The sequence below is a fragment of the Globicephala melas genome, chromosome 2, assembly GCF_963455315.2.
Source record: "Globicephala melas chromosome 2, mGloMel1.2, whole genome shotgun sequence".
NCBI classification, from domain to species: domain Eukaryota; kingdom Metazoa; phylum Chordata; class Mammalia; order Artiodactyla; family Delphinidae; genus Globicephala; species Globicephala melas.
The window spans coordinates 58,452,444-58,473,225 of record NC_083315.2 but is presented as its reverse complement, the minus strand read 5'-3'; the positions used below and the strand labels follow the sequence as shown (position 1 = coordinate 58,473,225).

General features: G+C 38.0%; 1 protein-coding gene across 2 annotated transcripts in view; it reads left to right on the top strand.

Annotated features, from left to right (window-relative positions):
• SCAPER (S-phase cyclin A associated protein in the ER) overlaps positions 1 to 20,782 on the top strand; it is a 493,827-nt gene that overhangs the window by 14,572 nt on the left and 458,473 nt on the right. For both annotated transcript variants that reach the window (XM_030874887.2, XM_030874885.2), the window contains exon 2: positions 20,124 to 20,190. In XM_030874887.2, coding sequence (XP_030730747.1) covers positions 20,185 to 20,190 — 6 coding nt within the window. In that variant the 5' untranslated portion in view covers positions 20,124 to 20,184. The remainder of the gene's footprint in view (positions 1 to 20,123; positions 20,191 to 20,782) is intronic.

Genomic DNA, 20,782 nt, shown 5'->3' with positions numbered 1-20,782 from the left:
TTATTTATTCATTCATCAGTTGATAGTCATTTGGGTTGTTGCACTTTTTGAATTCTATGGACAATGCTACTATGAATATCTGTGTATAAGCTTTTTTTTGTGGGGCTATATTTTCATTTCTCTTGGGTATGTTTCTAGGAGTGGAATTGCTGGGTTATACTGTAACTCTGTATTTAACCTTTTAGGAACTGCCAGAATGTTTACAAAACCAGCTGCACTATATTGCATTCACAATCCGCAGTGTATGGTGGTTCCAGTCTTTTCACATCCTCTATAACACTGGTTTTGTCTGTCTTTTGGATTATAGTCATTCTGGTAGTTGTGAAGAGGTATCTCATTGTAGTTGTGAGGTTGTGATTTGTATTTCACTAATGACTAATGATGTTTAGCATCTTTTGATGTTCTTATTAGCCATTTATTTATCTTTTTGGGAGAAATGAGAACATGGCCTTTTTAACCTGATGTAATGGTGACATTTAACCTGACGTGGGCTCTTGGTGTCACTCCTGTGCTTGCTCACTCTATTGGTTTTTTTTATTCAAGTGATTGCTCCCCAGAAATCCATTGTATTTAAATACTCTACTGTGACACACACATCCCTTATTTAAGTTTATTAATCTACACATTATATTTTACCCAAGTAAGTTAAATTAGGTCCCATTTGCTTATTTTTCCTTTTGTTTCCTTTGCCTTAGGAGGCAGATCCAAAAAAATATTGCTACAGTTTATATCAAAGACTGTTCTGCCTGCACTTTCTTGTAGGAGTTTTATGGTTTCCAGTCTTACACTTAGGTCTTTAATCCATTTTGAGTTTATTTTTATATTTTGAGTGAGAAAATGTTTTAATTTCATTCTTTTACGTGTAGCTGTCCAGTTTTCCCAGCAGCAGTTATTGAAGAGACTGGCTTTCTTCTATTATATATTTCTGCCTCCTTTGTTGTAGATTAATTGACTACAAGTGCACGGGTTTATTTCTGGGCTCCCTATTCTCTTCAATTGATATATGTGTCTGTTTTTGTGTCAGTGGCATATTGTTTTGATTTCTGTAGCTTTGTAGTATAGTCTGAAGTCAGGGAGCGTGAGTTCAGATTTGTTCTTTTTTCTAAAGATTGCCTTGGCTATTTAGTTTGTTTTGTGATTCCAAATGATTTTTTGTTCTAGTTTTGTGCAAAAATGTCATGGGTATTTTGATAGAGATTGCATTAAATATGTAGATTGCTTTGGGTTATATGGGCATATTAACAATTCTTCCAATCCATAAACATGGGTTATCTTTCCATTTCTCTGTATCATCTTCAGTTTCCTTCATCAGTATTTTATAGTTTTCAGAGTATAGGTCTTTCATCTCCTGGATTAAGTTTATTTCTAGATATTTTATTCTTTTTGATGTGATTTTAAATGTTTTTTTCTTTCCCTGATAGTTTATTATTAGTGTGTAGAACAACAACATATTTCTGTATATTAGCCTTGTACCCTGAATCTTTACTGAATTCACTTCTTAGTTCTAATGGTTTTTTGGTTGGGACTTTAGGGTTTTCTATATATAGCATCATGTCATTTGCAAATAGGGACAGTTTTACTTCTTTTCTTCCAATCTGGATGCGTTTCGTTTCTTTTTTTTTGTCCAATTGCTGTGACTAGGATTTACAATACTTTGTTAAATAGAAGTGGTGAAAGTGGGAATCCTTGTTCCTGAGTTTAAAGGAAAAACTTTCAACTTTTCGTCATTGAGTATGGTATTAACTGTGGATTTGTCATAAATAGCCTTTATTATGTTCAGATATGTTCCTTCTAAACCAGCTTTGATGAAAGTTTTTGTCATGAATGGATGTTGAATTTTGTCAGATACTTCTTCTGCATCTATGATTGTGATTTTTATTGTTCCTTTTGTTAATGTTGCGTATTACATTGATTTGCAGATATCGAACTGTCCTTGTATCCTTGGAATAAATCTTGCTTGATCATGTGTATGATTCTTTTTATATATTGTTGAAATCAGTTTGCTAATATTTTGTTGAGCATGTTTGCATCTATATTCATCAGAGATATTGGCCCATAATTTTCTTTTTTTGGAGTATCTGTGTCTCTTTTTGTTATCAGCATAATGGTGGCATTGTAGGATGAATTTGGGAGTGTTTCCTCCTCTTCAACTTTTTGGAATAGTTTGAGAAGGATAGGTATTAGCCCTTCTTCATATGTTTTGTAGAATTTCTCTATGAAGCTGTGAGTCCCTGAACTTTTGTTTGCTGTCAGTTTTTTTTTATTATTAATTCAGTTTCATTGTTAGTTATCAGTCTGTTCAGATTAATCCATTTCTTGTTGATTCCATCTTGGACGTTTGTATGTTTCTAGAAATTTATCCATTTCTTCTGTATTGTCCAATTTGTTACCATATAACTGCTTGTAGTATTCTCTTATGATTTTTTGTATCTCTGTGATATTAGTTGTAATTTCTCCTGTTTAATTTCTTATTTTGTTTATTTGGGTCTGCTCTCTTTTTTTCTTGATGAGCCTGGTTAAAGGCTTTAAATTTTGTTTGTCATTTCAGAAAACCAGGTCTTGGTTTTATTGATCCTTTTTATTGTTTTTTTGGTCTCCGTTTTATTTGTTTCCTCTCTGATCTTTATTATTTCCTTCCTTCTGCTCACGTTTGGCTTTTTTGTTCTTCTTTTTCTAATTCCTATAGATGGTAGGTTAGGATTCTTATTTGAGATTTTTCTTGTTCCCTGACATAGGTCTGTATTGCTATAAACTTCCCTCTTAGGTCTGCTTTTGCTGCATCCCATAGACTTTGGAGAGTTGTGTTCTTATTGTCATCTATCTGAAGGTAATTTTTGATTTCCTCTTTGATTTTTTCATTGATCTATTTTTTTTAATAGTCTGTTGTTTGGTCCCCTTGTGTTTTTTTTTCTCATTTTTCTTCCTGTAATTGATTCTAGTTTCATACTACTATGGTTGGAATATTGCTTGATGTAAATTTTCTTAAATTTTAAAAAATAAATTATATTTATTTTTGGCTGCATTGGGTCTTCATTGCTGCATGTGGGCTTTCTTTAGTTGTGGCAAGTGGGGGCTACTCTTTGTTGTGGTGCGTGTGACTCTCACTGCAGTGGCTTCTCTTATCGCGGAGCACAGGCTCTAGGCATGCGGGCTTCAGTAGTTGCGGAGCGGCAATGGAGCAAGAGGGGCTGGAGCGGGCACTCAGTGTGGATTGGGGCATGCGCTGGGGCTGTCCAGGCCTTACAGTCACAGTCCAGACCACTCCCAATCTGCTGCTTCTGGGAGTGCCAGTAATGGCTGCCCTTGCCCCATTCAGATGCAGAGCTGGGTCCAAGTTGGCACCATCCCCCACAACTGTGCACTTTCCTTGGCAGCGGCAGCCTTCACCCTAGTCGGGAGCTGTGTGGCGGAGCAAGGTAGGCCAGGGCATGCACTGGGCTGGTTGTGGAAACCAACTAGAGTCCCAGGCAGTCTCAGTCTGCTTCCTCTGCCTTGTTTTGGGAGCAAGCAAGCATGTGCATGCTCTTAATGAGTGGAGTTCACGTTTCTCACAGCCCCCCTGCCAGTCCCACTTGTCTTCAAACCAGTGAAGGGGATTTGTCTTTCTGGTGTCGGACTCCGGGCCTGGAGTGCCCAATATGTGGTTCAAACCCCTCTATTTCCAAAGAGGATCTCCAAAATGAAGTAATTCCCCTACTTCTGTGTCCCCTCCTTCAGCTGTGGGTTCTAACCTGATCACTACTCTTCCCTTCTTTCCTGACTCTGTGTGGATCTTTCTTTACAGCCTTGGTTATGTAAGAGTCTTTATGCCAGTCTCCAGTCTGTTTTCTGTGAGAATTGATGTGTTTCTTTCTTTTTTTTTTAATATGTTCTTGGGGGGAGGTGAGCTCAGCATCCTCCTATCCTGCTGTCTTGATCTCCTCTCCTGCATACATTTCAATTTATATCATTATAATCTTTTAAGGTTGTAATTGTACTCCAGTTGTATTTCAGAAAATCTGGAAAATAGCAAAGAACAAACATAGGCAGATTCTTAACCACTGTGCCATGAGGGAAGTCCTGCGTTACATACATTTTTAAGTGTCAGTCTTGGGATATGTATTTGAGTCTGACTTCAGAGACCCATTCTTTACTTCACATTGCTTCTTGTCTATTTCAAATCTGTTTTCCAGTGCATATAGATCATATAGTATATAAGTTTTGTGTCTGCCTTAAAAAAGTTATTGGTATCTAGCCTACAACTGTCTTTACTGAAAAGCTCAGTAATTGATTCTGGAATGACCAAAAGAAAAAGAGGTAATTCTGCTTAAGCAACAAGCCAGCCTACTTCCTTCCTTCCTTTCCTTCAAAATCTTTGTTGAGTGACTACCATTTTTTAGATAGAATCTTAAGTAGAGGAAAGAGAAGATCACTGAGATGCTGATCCTGTCCTTCAGGATCCTAAAATATAGTAGAGGAGGAAATTCTCATCCAAGGAAAATGGGGAAAAGAGTATAACACTAATTGAGCATCTACTATGTGCTGGATTTTATGTATTATTTAAAAAACTATTGGGGTACTTGTTAGGTAACAGATATTTTCTTAACTGGTGGAAACTCTAGTATGCTACCATTTAACTCTGTAAAGTAGATATTATTCTCTTTACAAAAGAGAAAACTGAAGTTCTGAGGGATTAATGAGTTGTCCAAGGTTATGTAACTAGTAGCTATAGTAATTTGCTAAATTGAGATTCAGTCCCGTATCAGTGTGTAGTCTTTCCCACTGTGCCATACTTATTTCAGTAGAAGTGTTTCTCATCTAATCCTCCTAACAACCTTATAAATTAAGGATAGCCTTTATTTTTTCCCCTTAAGCTGTGTGCCCTTGTCTTTAATCAATTTTACTGGTATAATTTACAAACAAAAAGTATAACCACTTGTTAAGTGGGCAGTTAAATGAGTATTGACACATTTATATATAATTGGGAACCACTATTGCAATCCATCTTCCCAGAAAGCTGCCTTGTACTTCTCCCCAGTCCTTCCCTTCCAACTGAGGAAATGCTCTTTTGATATTTTCACCTAGGATTAGTTTTGCATGTTCTAAAACTTGATATAAATGATATAAATTCAGTATTCTTTTGTGTTCAGGTTCTTTTTCTGAACATAATGTCTGTGATATCCATTTTATTGCATATATCAATAGTTCATTCCTTTGTATTGCTTTCTATTCTGTTATACATTTATGCCACAATTGGATTGTCTCTTTTCTTTTTGATATTTGGGTTGTTTCCAGTTTGGAGATATTATGAATAAAGCTGCTTTCAATATTTGTATATAGGTCTTTGTGTGGAAAAAATTCTCTTGGGTAAACAACCCAGCCTTAATTTTTATAGGTGGGAATACCGATACTCAGAAGGGTTGAATGACTTCTCAAGGTCACATGACCAGTGATTTGGTTGACTCCTGTGCCTATATACTCTTTTTCCACTGTATCACACTTTCCCCCACTTTTTAGAGGTAATGATTACAGATGAAGTGATCTGGGAATTCAGATGAAGATCTCTGTCAGCTGGGGATATCAAAATGGGTTTCATGGGGCTTCCCTGGTGGCACAGTGGTTGAGAGTCCGCCTGCCGATGCAGGGGACGTGGGTTCGTGCCCCGGTCTGGGAAGATCCCACATGCCGTGGAGCGGCTGGGCCCGTGAGCCATGGCCGCTGAGCCTACGCGTCCGGAGCCTGTGCTCCGCAGCGGGAGAGGCCACAGCAGTGAGAGGCCCGCGTACCGCAAAAAAAAAAAAAAAAAAAAAAAATGGGTTTCATGAAGATGACTTTTGAGTTGGCCTTGAAGAATTGATAGGCTTTGAATACATATAGGGTGAGAAGAAACGAATATTGTGAGCAAAGCTTCTTTTTTTTTCACACACACACATACACACTGTATTTTATTTTTACAAGAGATAAATAGACTAACACCAAGCATTATAAATGGATGACCACAACAAAAGCAACAAGGATTGCAATTACCAAACACGAAACACACTCATACTGTGTCATAATATTGACATTCAGTCCAGTAATCCTCCACTGTAACAGCTCCTTTACTTTGCAGTGAAAATTGATTTGTGTATTTTTTGCCTCTGAGTCCTTGTCGGATTTTTTTTAATTCAAACAGAAAGTCACAACAATTATAATCATCCTCATCAGTTCACTCAGTCCCATGTAATTAATTTTTTTTTCATCTTGATCTTTTGTTAGCACTTTTATGAGTTCATCAGTTTTCCATTAGAGTTCTGAAAATGCTTATTCATTCAGTTCAGCACTATAGTCAGTTACCAGAAACCTGTACTTGTCAAAGTCTTTTCCATGAATTCCTTGAAGATGAAACCCTTTTACAGGAACATATTTGCAAAAGCATCAGAGTACACCCAGAACTGTCTGTAAATGACAAAAGACTTAAAAATGACTACAGTTAAAGATTTGATGAAAGTTCATAATAATGCAATTGACAAGGAAATTTAGTTATTTCTGAGATATACATTTTAAAGTAATAACTAGTATTATTACTTATAACATTATACCAGAACATATAAGAGTTTTAGAAATTTCATGTAATATCTGAAACATTTATATTAACATATTTCCATACAAATAACCCAAAGAAAGTTCTGTATTAGTTGTTTGTTTGTTTGTTTATACTGCAGGTTCTATTAGTCATCAGTTTTATACACATCAGTTTATACATGTCCATCCCAATCGCCCAATTCAGCACACCACCATCCCCACCCCACCACGGTTTTGTGCCCCTTGGTGTCCATACGTCTGTTCTCTACATCTGTGTCTCAACTTCTGCCTTGCAAACCGGTTCATCTGTACCATTTTTTTAGGTTCCACATACATGCATTAATATACGATATTTGTTTTTCTCTTTCTGACTTACTTCACTCTGTATGACAGTCTCTAGATCTGTCCACATCTCAACAAATGACTCAGTTTCGTTCCTCTTTATGGCTGAGTAATATTCCATTGTATATATGCACCACAACTTCTTTATCCATTCGTCTGTCGATGGGCATTTAGGTTGCTTCCATGACCTGGCTATTGTAAATAGTGCTGCAATGAACATTGGGGTGCATGTGTCTTTTTGAATTATGGTTTTCTCAGGGTATATACCCAGTAGTGGGATTGCTGTGTCATGTGGTAATTCTATTTTTAGTTTTTTAAGGGACCTCCATACTGTTCTCCATAGTGGCTGTATCAATTTACATTCCTACCAACAGTGCAAGAGGGTTCCCTTTTCTCCGCACTCTCTCCAGCATTTCTTGCTTGTAGATTTACTGATGATGCCCATTCTAACTGGTGTGAGGTGATACCTCATTGTAGTTTTGATTTGCATTTCTCTAATAATTAGTGATGTTGAGCAGCTTTTCATGTGCTTCTTGGCCAACTGTATGTCTTCTTTGGAGAAGTGTCTGTTTAGGTCTTCTGCCCATTTTTGGATTGGGTTGTTTGTTTCTTTAATATTGAGCTGTATGAGCTGTTTATATATTTTGGAGATTAATCCTTTGTCCGTTGATTCGTTTGCAAATATTTTCTCCCATTCTGAGGGTTGTCTTTTCGTCTTGTTTATGGTTTCCTTTGCTGTGCAAAAGCTTTGAAGTTTTATTAGGTCCGATTTGTTTATTTTTGTTTTTATTTCCATTACTCTAGGAGATGGATCAAAAAAGATCTTGCTGTGATTTATGTCAAAGAGTGTTCTTCCTATGTTTTCCTCTGAGAGTTTTATACTGTCCGGTCTTACATTTAGGTCTCGAATCCAATTTGAGTTTATTTTTATGTATGGTGTTAGGGAGTGTTCTAATTTCATTCTTTTACAGGTACCTGTCCAGTTTTCCAAGCACCACTTATTGAAGAAACTGTCTTTTCTCCATTGTATATCTTTGCCTCCTTTGTCATAGATTAATTGACCATAGGTGCGTGGGTTTATCTCTGGGCTTTCTATCTTGTTCCATTGATCTGTGCGTCTGTTTTTGTGCCAGTACCATATTGTCTTGATTACTATAGCTTTGTAGTATAGTCTGAAGTCAGGGAGTCTGATTCCTCCAGCTCCGTTTTTTTCCCTCAAGACTCCTTTGGCTATTCGGGGTCTTGTGTCTCCATACAAATTTTAAGATGATTTGTTCTAGTTCCGTAGAAAATGCCATTGGTAATTTGATAGGGATTGCATTGAATCTGTAGATTGCTTTGGGTAGTATAGTCATTTTCACAATATTGATTCTTCCAATCCAAGAACGTGGTATATCTTTCCATCTGTTGGTATCATCTTTAATTTCTTTCATCAGTGTCTTATAGTTTCCTGCATACAGGTCTTTTGTCTCCCTAGGTAGGTTTATTTCTAGGTATTGTATTTTTTTTTGTTGCAGTGGTAAGTGGGAGTGTTTCCATAATTTCTCTTTCAGATTTTTCATCATTAGTGTATAGGAAATGCAAGAGATTTCTGTGCATTAATTTTGTATCCTGCAACTTTACCAAATTCATTGATTAGCTCTAGTAGTTTTCTAGTGGCATTTTTAGGAATTTCTATGTATAGTATCATGTCATCAGCAAACAGTGACAGTTTTACTTCTTCTTTTCCAGTTTGTATTCCTTTTATTTCTTTCTCTTCTCTGATTGCCATGGCTAGGACTTCCAAAAATATGTTGAATAATAGTGGTGAGAGTGGACATCCTTGTCTCATTCCTGATCTTAGAGGAAACGCTTTCAGTTTTTCACCATTGAGAATGATGTTTGCTGTGGGTTTGTTGTATATGGCCTTTATTATGTTGAGGTAGGTTCCCTCTATGCCCACTTTCTGGAGAGTTATTATCATAAATGGGTGTTGAATTTTGTCAAAACCTTTTTCTGCATCTATTGAGATGGTTATATGGTTTTTATTTTTTGATTTGTTAATACGGTATATCACATTGATTGATTTGCGTATATTGAAGAATCCTTGCATCCCTGGGGTAAATCCCACTTGGTCATGGTGTATGATCCTTTTAATGTGTTGTTGGATTCTGTTTGCTAGTATTTTGTTGAGGATTTTGCATCTATATTCATCAGTGATATTGGTCTGTAATTTCCTTTTTTTGTGGTATCTTTGTCTGGTTTTGGTATCAGGGTGATGGTGGCCTCATAGAATGAGTTTTGGAGTGTTCCTTCCTCTGCAATTTTTTGGAAGAGTTTGCGAAGGATGGGTGTTAGCTCTTCTCTAAATGTTTGATAGAATTCACCTGTGAAGCCATCTGGTCCTGGACTTTTGTTTGTTGGAAGATTTTTAATCCCAGTTTCAATTTCATTACTTGTGATTGGTCTGTTCATATTTTCTGTTTCTTCCTGGTTTAGTCTTGGAAGTTTATACGTTTCTAAGAATTTGTCCATTTCTTCTAGGTTGTCCATTTTATTGGCACAGAGTTGCTTGTAGTAGTCTCTTAGGATGTTTTGTATTTCTGCGGTGTCTGTTGTAACTTTTCCCTTTTCATTACTAACTTTATTGATTTGAGTCTTCGTTTTTCTCTTGCTGAGTCTGGTAAATGGTTTATCAATTTTGTTTATCTTTTCAAAGAACCAGCTTTTAGTTTTATTGATCTTTGCTATTGTTTTCTTTGTTTCTATTTCATTTATTTCTGCTCTGATCTTTCTGATTTCTTTCCTTCTGCTAACTTTGGGTTTTCTTCATTCGTCTTTCTCTAGTTCCTTTGGGTGTAACATTAGATTGTTTACTTGAGATTTTTCTTGTTTCTTGAGGTAAGCTTGTATAGCTATAAACTTCCCTCTTAAAACTGCTTTTGCTGCATCCCATAGGTTTTGGATCATCATGTTTTCATTGTCATTTGTCTCTAGGTATTTTTTGATTTTGTCTTTGATTTCTTCAGTGATCTCTTGGTCATTTAGTAACGTATTGTTTAGCCTCCATGTGTTTGTGTTTTTTACATTTTTTCCCCTGTAATTCATTTCTGATCTCATAGCGTTGTGGTCAGAAAAGGTGCTTGATATGATTTCAACTTTTTAAAATTTATTGAGGCTTGATTTGTGACCTAAGATGTGATCTCTCCTGGAGAGTGTTCCATGTGCACTTGAGAAGAAAGTGTAATCTGTTGTTTTTGGATGAATGTCCTATAAATATCAATTAAATCTCTCTGGTCTGTTGTGTCATTTAAAGCTTCTGTTTCCTTATTTATTTTCATTTTGGATGGTTTGTCCATTGGTGTAAGTGAGGTGTTAAAGTCTCCCACTATTATTATGTTACTGTTGATTTCCTCTTTTAGAGCTGTTAACAGTTGCCTTATGTTTGAGGTGCTCCTATGTTGGGTGCATATATATTTATAATTGTTATATCTTCTTCTTGGATTGATCCCTTGATCATTATGTAGTGTCTTTCCTTGTCTCTTGTAACATTCTTTATTTTAAAGTCTATTTTATCTGATATGAGTATTGCTACTCCAGCTTTCTTTTGATTTCCATTTGCATGGAATATCTTCTTCCATCCCCTCACTTTCAGTCTGTATGTGTCCCTAGATCTGAAGTGGGTCTCTTGTAGACAGCATATATATGGTCTTGTTTTTGTATCCATTTAGCAAACCTGTGTCTTTTGGTTGGAGCATTTAATCCATTCATGTTTAAGGGAATTATTGATATGTATGTTCCTGTGACCATATTCTTAATTGTTTTGGGTTTATTTTCGTAGGTCCTTTTCTTCTCTTGGGCTTCCCACTTAGAGAAGTTCCTTTAGCGTTTGTTGTAGAGCTGGTTTGGTGGTACTGAAATCTCTTAGCTTTTGCTTGTCTGTAAAGCTTTTGATTTCTCCATCGAATCTGAATGAGATCCTTGCTGGGTAGAGAATCTTGGTTGTAGGTTCTTCCCTTTCATCACATTAAGTATATCATGCCATTCTCTTCTGGCTTGTAGAGTTTCTGCTGAGAAATCAGCTGTTAACCTTATGGGAGTTTCCTTGTCTGTTATTTGCTGTTTTTCCCTTGCTGCTTTCAATAATTTTTCTTTGTCTTTAATTTTTGCCAATTTGATTACTATGTGCCTCAGTGTGTTTCTCCTTGGGTTTGTCCTGTATGGGACTCTCTGCGCTTCCTAGACTTGGGTGGCTATTTTCTTTCCCATGTTAGGGAAGTTTTCGACTATAATCTCTTCAAATATTTTCTCTGGTCCTTTCGCTCTCTCTTCTCCTTCTGGGATCCCTATAATGCAAATGTTGTTGTGTTTAATGTTGTCCCAGAGGTGTCTTAGGCTGTCTTCATTTCTGTTCATTGTTTTTTCTTTATTCTGTTCCACAACAGTGAATTCCACCATTCTGTCTTCCAGGTCACTTATCCATTCTTCTGCCTCAGTTATTCCGCTATTGATTCCCTCTAGTGTATTTTTCATTTCCGTTATTGTATTGTTCATCTCTGTTTCTTTTTTAATTGTTCTAGGTCTTTGTTAAACATTTCTTGCATCTTCTCGATCTTTGCCTCCATTCTTTTTCCGAGGTCCTGGATCATCTTCAGTATCATTATTCTGAATTCTTTTTCTGGAAGGTTGCCTATCTCCACTTAATTTAGTTGTTTTTCTGGGGTTTTATCTTGTTCCTTCATCTGGTAGCCCTCTGTCTTTTCATCTTGTCTGTCTTTCTGTGAATGTGGTTTTTGTTCCACAGGCTGCAGGATTGTCATTCTTCTTGCTTCTGCTGTCTGCCCTCTGATTGCAAAGATTCTTTAGTACAGGCTTTATTCAATAGTAAATAAGTGTTTAATTAACGCCTATTCAATGCTAGGCTCTGTTCTGTATTCTGAGGCTATAGCAATAACAAAACCAGATGAGAAAGGGGGCGGAGTCAAGATGGCAGTGTGGGAGGACGCAGAGTTCACGTCTCCCCACAACTAGGGCACCTGTTGGATGCTGGTGGGGGACCTCGATGCCCAAGGAAATGGGAGGAACCCCCAAGAAAGTGGCTTGGATGTGGGGGGGAGTGAGAGGGGGAGGAGAAGTGGAGGCCGGACAGGACCAGGGCCCCTGAGGTGTGGCTGGCAGAGGGGAGGGATTCCCTCACCTGGGGGACCCTCGGGGGCTCATGGATCAATGGGTAGCACGCCTAGCATTTCCCCTTCCCAGTCAGGCCCCAGGAAGCCTGCTGGGCTCCCAGACCAGGTCTTCTGCTCGCTAAGGCGCCATCCGGGCTGCCTGGATCCTAGGGGCATAGGAGGGAGGTGAAGGGAGAAGAGGAGAGGTGGATGGGGAGGATCCCTCCAGGATCAGAGGATCAGGGGAAGCGTGCCGGGTGTTTCCCCCACCCACTTGGGCCCTGGGAAGCCTGCTGGTATCTGGGCCTGGTGCTCTGCCCTCCGAGGCCCCCTCTGCCTGTGGGGGTCCTAGGGGCATAGTAGGGAGGGAAGAGAGAGAAAGGGGAGGAGGGGCGGACCGGGAGGGGACCCTCTGGGACTGTGGTATCAAGGGAAGTGCCGCGGGCATATTCCCTGCCCACTCAGCTCGGGAAGCCTGTTGGGCTTCTGGGTCTGGTCCCCTGCCTTCTGGGGCCACCTCTGGCTGTGTGGGTCCTAGCAGCATAAGATGGGGTGTGGGGAGAAAAAGAGAGGCCAGTGGGGAGGGACCCTCCAGGATTGGAGGATCGGAGGGGAACGTGTCTAGTATTTCCCCTGCCCACTTGTGCCCAGGGAGCCCGCTGGGGTCCTGGACCTGGTCCTCTGCCCTCCAAGGCCTGAGGCACTCCTGGGCCCCTCCTGCTGTGTTGAGCCTAAGCCCCTCTGCCCCCGGTGCCTTTTCCAGCCCTGTGAGTCCGAAGCATAGGCCCTGCCCACTGCCTAAACCTTGCCCCTGCCTAAGCCCCGCTCCAAACAGCCAAGGCCTTTTCTGGCTTTTTTTTCCTTCCTTTTTTTTGCTGCTGTTCCAGTGTACCTTCTGGTTGTTGTTTCATCTATATTTTTATTTAAAAATTTTCTTCTAACACATCTGTTAGTTTTCTAATCTTATTGTATTTTTTACTCTTTGTTATTGTTCTCCTTTTTTTCTTTTTCTTTTTGCTGCCCTGCGCAGCTTGTGGGATCTTGGTTCATGAGCTGGGGGTTGAGCCTGAGCTCCTGCAGTGGGAGCCCTGAGTCCAAACCACTGGAGTAACAGAGAACCAGAGAACCTCAGGTCCCAAGGAATATTCGTTGGAGTGAGGTTTTCGGAGGTTCTCATCTTGGCACCAAGACCCAGATCTACACAACAGCCTACAAACTCCAGTGCTGGAAGTCTCAGGCCAAACAACCAGTAAGACAGGAAGACAATCCCACACATCAAAAAAAAAAGAGATGACAAAAAAATATGTTACAGATGAAGGAGCAAGGTGAAACCTACAAGACCAAATAAATGAAGAGGAAATTGGCAACCTACCTGAAAAAGAATTCAGAGTAATGATAGTAAAGATAATCCAGAATCTCAGAAATAGAATGGAGGCACGGATTGAGAAAATGTAAGAAATGTTTAACAAAGATGTAGAAAAAATAAAGAACAAACAGAGGTGGACAACACAATAACTGAAATGAAAAATTCACTAGAAGGAATCAATAATAGAATAACTGGGGCAGAAGAATGAATAAGTGAGCTGGAAGACAGAATGGTGGAAATAATTGCCGAGGAGCAGAATAAAGAAAAAAGAATGAAGTGAATTGAAGAAAATCTCAGAGACCTCTGGGACAACACTAAACTCACCAACATTCAAATTACAGGGTTCCCAGAAAAAGAAAAGAAAAAGAAATGCTCTGAGAAAATATTTGAAGAGATTATTGTGGAAAAGTTACTTAAAATGGGAAAGGAAATAATCACCCAAGTCCAGAAAGCACAGAGAGTCCCATACAGGATAAACCCTAGGAGAAACCCACCGAGACACATATTAATCAAACTAACAAAAATTAAGTTCAAAGGAAAAATATTAAAAGCAGCAAGGGAAAATCAAAATATAACATACAAAGGAATCCCCATAAGGTTAACAGCTGATTTTTCAGGAGAAACTCTGCAGGCCAGGAGGGAGTGGCAGATCTACTTAAAATGATGAAAGAGAAAAACCTACAACCAAGATTACCTAGCAAGGATCTCATTCAGATTTGATGGAGAAATCAAAAACTTTATAGACAAGCAAAAGCTAAGAGAAATCAGCACCACCAAACCAGCTTTACAACAAATGCTAAAAGAACTTCTCTAGGCGGGAAACACAAGAGAAGAAAAAAGACCCACAAAAACAAACCTAAAACAATTAAGAAAATGGTAATAAGAACATATGTATAGACAATAACCTTGAATGTAAATAGATTAAATGCTCCAACCAAAAGACACAGACTGGCTGAATGGATACAAAAACAAGACCCATATATATGCTGTGTACAGGAGACCCACTTCAGACCTAGGGACACATCCAGACTGAGGTGAAGGGATGGAAAAAGATATTCCATTCAAATGGAAATCAAAGAAAGCTGGAGTAGCAATACTCGTATCAGATAAAATAGACCTTAAAATAAAGGCTGTTACAAGAGATAAGGAAGGACACTACATAATAATCAAGGGATCAATCCAAGAAAAAGATGTAACAATTATAAATATGCACCCAACATAGGAGCATCTCAATACATAAGAAATGCTAACAGCCATAGAAGGGGAATTCGACAGTAGCAATAATGGTAGGGGACTTTAACACCTCACTTACACCAATGGACAGATCATCCAAACAGAAAATAAATAAGGAAACACAAGCTTTAAATGACACAGTAGACCACATAGATTTAATTGATATTTATAGGACATTCTACTTGAAAGTGGCAGAATACATGTTCTTCTCAAGTGCACACAGAACATTCTACAGGATAGATCACAGCTTGGGTCACAAATCAAGCCTCAGAAAATTTAAGAAAATTGAAATTGTATCAGGCATCTCTTCTGACTACGATATGAGATTAGAAATCAATTACAGGAAAAAAAGGGTAAAATACACAAATACATGGAGGCTAAACAGTGCACTACTAAATAACCAAGAGATCACTGAAGAAATCAAAGAGGAAATCAAAAAATACCTAGAAACAAATGACAATGAGAACACGACGACCCAAAACCTATGGGATGCAGCAAAAGCTGTTCTAAGAGGGAAGTATGTAGCAATACAATCCTACCTCAAGAAACAAGAAAAATCTCAAATAAACAACCTAATATTACACCTTAAACAATTAGAGAAAGAAGAACAAAGAAAACCCAAAGTTAGTAGGAGGAAAGAAATCATAAAGATCAGAGCAGAAATAAGTAGAAAAAAAGAAAACAGTAGCAAAGATCAGTAAACTAAAAGTTGGTTGTTTGAGAAGATAAACAAAATTGATAAAACTTTAGCAAGACTGATCAAGAAAAAAAGGGAGAGGACTCAAATCAATAAAATTAGAAATGATAAAGGAGAAATCACAACTGACACTGCAGAAATGTAAAGGGTTAGAAGAGATTACCACAAACAACTATATGCCAATAAAATGGACAAGCACAAAGAAATGGACAAATTCTTGGAAAGGTACAGTTTTCCAAGACTGAACCAGGAAGAATTAGAAGATATAGACAGACGTATTAGAAGTAATGAAATAGAAACTGTAATTGAAAATCTTCCAATAAACAAAAGCCCAGGACCAGATGGCTTCACAGGCAAATTCTATCTAACATTTAGAGAATAGCTAACACCAAGCCTCAAATTTTTCCAAAAAACAGCAGAGGGAGGAACACTCCCAAAATTCGTTCTATGAGGCCACCATCACCCTGATACCAACACCAGGCAAAGATATCACAAAGAAATAAAATTACAGACCAATATCACTGATGATCATAGATGCAGAAATCCTCAACAAAATACTAGCAAACAGAATCCAATAGCATGTCAAAAGGATCATACACCATGATCAAGTGGGATTTATCCCAGGGATGCAAGGATTCTTCAGTATACACAAATCAATCAATGTGGTACACCATATTAACAAATTAAGGAATAAAAACCATATGATCATCTCAATAGATGCAGAAAAAGCTTTTGACAAAATTCAACACTCATTTATCATAAAAACACTCCAGAAAATGGGCATAGAGAGAACCTACCTCAACATAATAAAGGCCATGACAAAATCACAGCAAACATCATTCTCAATGGTGAAAAACTGAAAGCGTTTCCACTAAGATCAGGAACAAGACATGGATGTCCACTCGCCACTCTTATTCAACATAGTTTGGAAGTCCTAGCCACAGCAATCAGAGCAGAAAAAGAAATAAAAGGAATACAAATTGGAAAAGAATAAGTAAAGCTGTCACTGTTTGCAGATGACATGATACTATACATAGAAAATTCTAAAGTTGCCACCAGAAAACTACTAGAGCTGATCAATGAATTTGGTAAGGTTGCAGGATACAGAATTAATGCACAGGAATCTCTTGCATTCCTATACACTAATAACAAAAAATCAGAAAGATAAATTAAGGAAACAATTCCATTTACCATCGCAACAAAAAGAGTAAAATACGTAGGAATAAACCTACCTAAGGAGGCAGAAGACTTGTACTCAGAGAACTATAAAACACTGATGAAAGAAATCAAAGTTGACATAAAAAGGTGGAGAAATATACCACTTTCTTGGATTGGAAGAATCAATATTGTGAAAATGACTATACTACCCAAAGCAATCTACATATTCAGTGCAATCCCTATCAAACTACCAATGACATTCTTCACAGAATTAGCAGAAAAATTTTTTACAATTTGTATGGAAACACAAAAGATCCCGAATAGCCACAGCAATCTTGAGAAAGGAAAATGGAGCTGGTGGAATCAGGCTCCCTGTCTTCAAATTATACTACAGAGCTAGAGTAATCAAGACAGTATGGTACTGGCTCAAAAACAGAAATATAGATCAATGGTACAGGATAGAAAGCCCAGAGATAAACCCACGCACATATGGTCACCTAATTTATGACAAAGGAGGCAAGAACATACAATGGAGAAAAGACAGCCTCTTCCATAACTGGTGCTGGGAAAACTGGACAGCTACATGTAAAAGAATGAAATCAGAACACTTCTTAGCACCATACACAAAAATAAGCTCCAAATGGATTAAAGACCTAAATGTAAAATTGGACACTATAAAACTCTTAGAGGAAAACATAGGAAGAACACTCTTTGACATAAATCATAGCAAGGTCTTTTTTGATCCACCTCCTAGAGTAATGGAAATAAAAACAAAAATAAACAAATGGGACCTAATGAAACTTCAAAGCTTTTGCACAGCAAAGGAAACCATAAACAAGACGAAAAGGCAACCCTCAGAATGGGAGAAAATATTTGCAAACGAATCAATGGACAAAGGATTAATCTCCAAAATATATAGACAGCTCATGCAGCTCAATATTAAAGAAACAAACAACCGAATCCAAAAATGGGCAGAAGACCTAAACAGGCGTTTCTCCAAAGAAGACATACAGATGGCCAAGAAGCACATGAAAAGCTGCTCAACATCACTAATTATTAGAGAAATGCAAATCAAAACTACAGTGAGGTATCATATCACACTGTTCAGAATGGCCATTATCAAAAAATCTACAAACAATAAATGCTGGAGAGAGTGTGGAGGAAAGGGAACCCTTTTGCACTGTTGGTGGGAATGTAAATTGATACAGCCACGATGGAGAACAGTGTGGAGGTTCCTTAAAAAACTAAAAATAGAACTACCATACAACCCAGCAATCCCACTGTGGGGCATATACCCTGAGAAAACCATAATTCAGTAGGATGCATGTACCCCAATATTCATTGCAGCACTATTTACATTAGCCAGGACATGGAAACAACCTAAATGTCCATCAACAGATGAATGGATAAAGAAGATTTGGTACATATATACAGTGGAATATTACTCAGCCAGCCATAAAAAGGAACGAAATTGGGTCATTTTTGGAGATGTGGATGGACCTAGAGTCTGTCATACAGAGTGAAATAAGCCAGAAAGAGAAAAACAAATACTGTATATTAATGCATATTTGTGGAATCTAGAAAAATGGTACAGATGAACCTATTTGCAGAACAGGAGTAGAGATGTAGACGTAGAGAATGGACATGTGGACACAGGGAGGGGAAGGGGAGGGTAGGACAAATTGGGAGATTAGGTTTGACATAAATACACTACCATATGTAAAATAGAGCTAGTGCGAACCTGCTGTATAACACAGGGAGCTCAGCTTGGTGCTCTGTGATGACCTAGATGCGTGGGGTGAGGGTGGGGTGGGAGGGAGGTCTAATAGGAAAAAAAAAAAAAGAACATAATGGAGTTTACATTCTTGTGGGGAAAGAGGGACAGTCCACCAAGTAAGTAAATAATATAAAGTAATGAGTGCTCTAGAGAAGAAGTGGGATAGGGAGTGCCAGTGGTGGGAGTCAGGATAAACAGGTTGCACTTTTTAAAAGAGCGTGTCAGAAGGCCTCACTGAGAAAGTGACATGTGGGCAAAGATGGAGTTAATCTTGAGTGTTCCAGATGGGGACTTTAAATTGTAAAGCCCTGAGGCAGTAGTGTGTCTGGCATGTTGGGGAACTTAAGGAGGCCAGTGTGGTTGAAGTGGAATGAACACCAGAGAAGAGGGGAGTAGGAGGTATGGTCAGAGACTTATGGGGAGTTAGAAGGTTTAGGGTGTGGTAGGCCACTGTGAGGATTTTGACTTCTACTCTGAGTGAGATGTAGAGGCATTGGAGAAGTTGTGAACAGAGGTAGTATATTTTTAAAAGTATAACACTTTTACTGGGATATAATCCATGTACCCTACAACTCACCCATTTAAAAAGTGGTTCTTAGTATATTCACAGAGTTGTACAACTGTCACCATATTGAATTTTAGAACATTTTCATCATCCCAAAAAGAAACCCTGTACTCATTAGCAGTAACTCATCATCCTCCAACTCTCTAGCCCTAGGCAAGCAGTAATCTGTTTTTCTGACTCTCTTGATTTGCCCATTTTGGACATTACATATAAGTGGAATTATGTAATATGTGGTCTTTTATGACTGGCTTCTTTCACTTAGCATCTTGTTTTCAAGATTCCTTTATGTTGTAGCATGTACAAGTACTTTATTCTATTTTGTGGCCGAATTAAGATTTCATTGTATGGATATAGTACATTTTATTTATCCAACAGTTTTTGGACATTTGGGTTGTTTCCACTTTTTGGCTATTAGGAATAATGTTGCTGTGAATACTTGTATGTAAGTTATTGTGTGAACATATGTTTTCATTTGAAGTGCTGCATTTTAAAAGGAGCAGATTCACTTGATGAAGATAAATGACCTAGACTGTCATCCCAGAAGGTTGGGTTCCAACTGTTGCTTGCTTTTCTTTGTTCAGTAGCTTTTGTTACGGCGTTAAGCCATTTTTTCTCACAATTTCTCTGTCCTCTTGTTTTTTATCTAGTTTCCTAGCTTTGGATTTCTCTGAATAAAGGGTTGACCAATATTAACTAGGTTCCCTGAAAAGTAGGATCTGTTGTACGTAGAGAATTAGATGTTCTGTAATTGAGATATTATGATAAAATCTCAGTTTTCGGAAGTTCCTAAGGAGAGGTTACACAGTGTTTTGTATACTGAGTTGGGATTCATTAGTGGGTCATAAATCAATTCAGTGAAAGCAGTATTTAAAAAATGAAATAGAATAGAATAGGAAATAATCAGAGTGCATCTCTCACAATAGGGATAAATATTACTTCATGAAACTTTGTTTCAGTTAATCATGTATGTATGAACTGAGTCATGATATAAAGTGTGTGTGTGTGTTTAGTAAAAAAAAAAGCTTGAAGCCTTTGGATTGGAATGTCATAGGCTATTTATGTAATTAATACTCTTTCTCTTCCATTTAATTTCTTTTGGAGATATTGAGGTATTATTCAGCATAGAGTGTTTGAAACATGCTATAGTATATCTAAACGGAATATAAAGGGATGATGTTTTTGTTGTTTAATGTAATGAGAAACTTGCGGGGATGAGATTTTTATCTTTTATGAATAAATATGATTTTATGACAATGTTATGACTAAGAGTATGTACTATATATTTTTTATTACAGGAGTCACACCCCATGGGTTTGTGTGGTAAATGAACTTCTTGGCATAGAAGGGGATTGAAAAATGATGGTAAGTGATCAAGCTACCTTAAGCATTAACCTTAGTTTTTTTAGCCTCCTTCTACCTCCCTTCCTTCCTTCTATTTTTAATTCATGCTCTTTTTTGATGTAATATTTGTTACCTTCAAGACACTCTATGGAACACATTTGTTATAAAGCACAACAATAAAGTAACTGACTGTGAATGTACTGTTCAACTTGAGAGCCATAGACTCTCACTCCTAACATTTGTACAACCTAGGGCAAGAATAGAAATGGAAGTCAGCTTTTTTTTTTAACAATATGTCTTAATCTTAAAAAGTTATAAATCAGGTTATGTCAGCAGCCTGACTTACTTTCCTACCCAGGGCCCAGCCAGCTCTTAAAGGAGCAATATACTCCCTGGGGTTGGCAGGGTGGAAGTTGGGCCAGGGTGGTCTCCGAATCTTAGATGGGGACTGATGTGGTGAAAGTCCCCAGAGAGTCTGGGCAGATGGGTTCTCCTTCCCCATATTCTACTTTTCTAACTCAAGATTTAAGGCAGTTCTAAGTATCTTCTTAAACTATCCCACTCAAACCCAGGAGGAGGAGGGAAAGCAGTTTCTGGGGGAATCCAGGCTGCC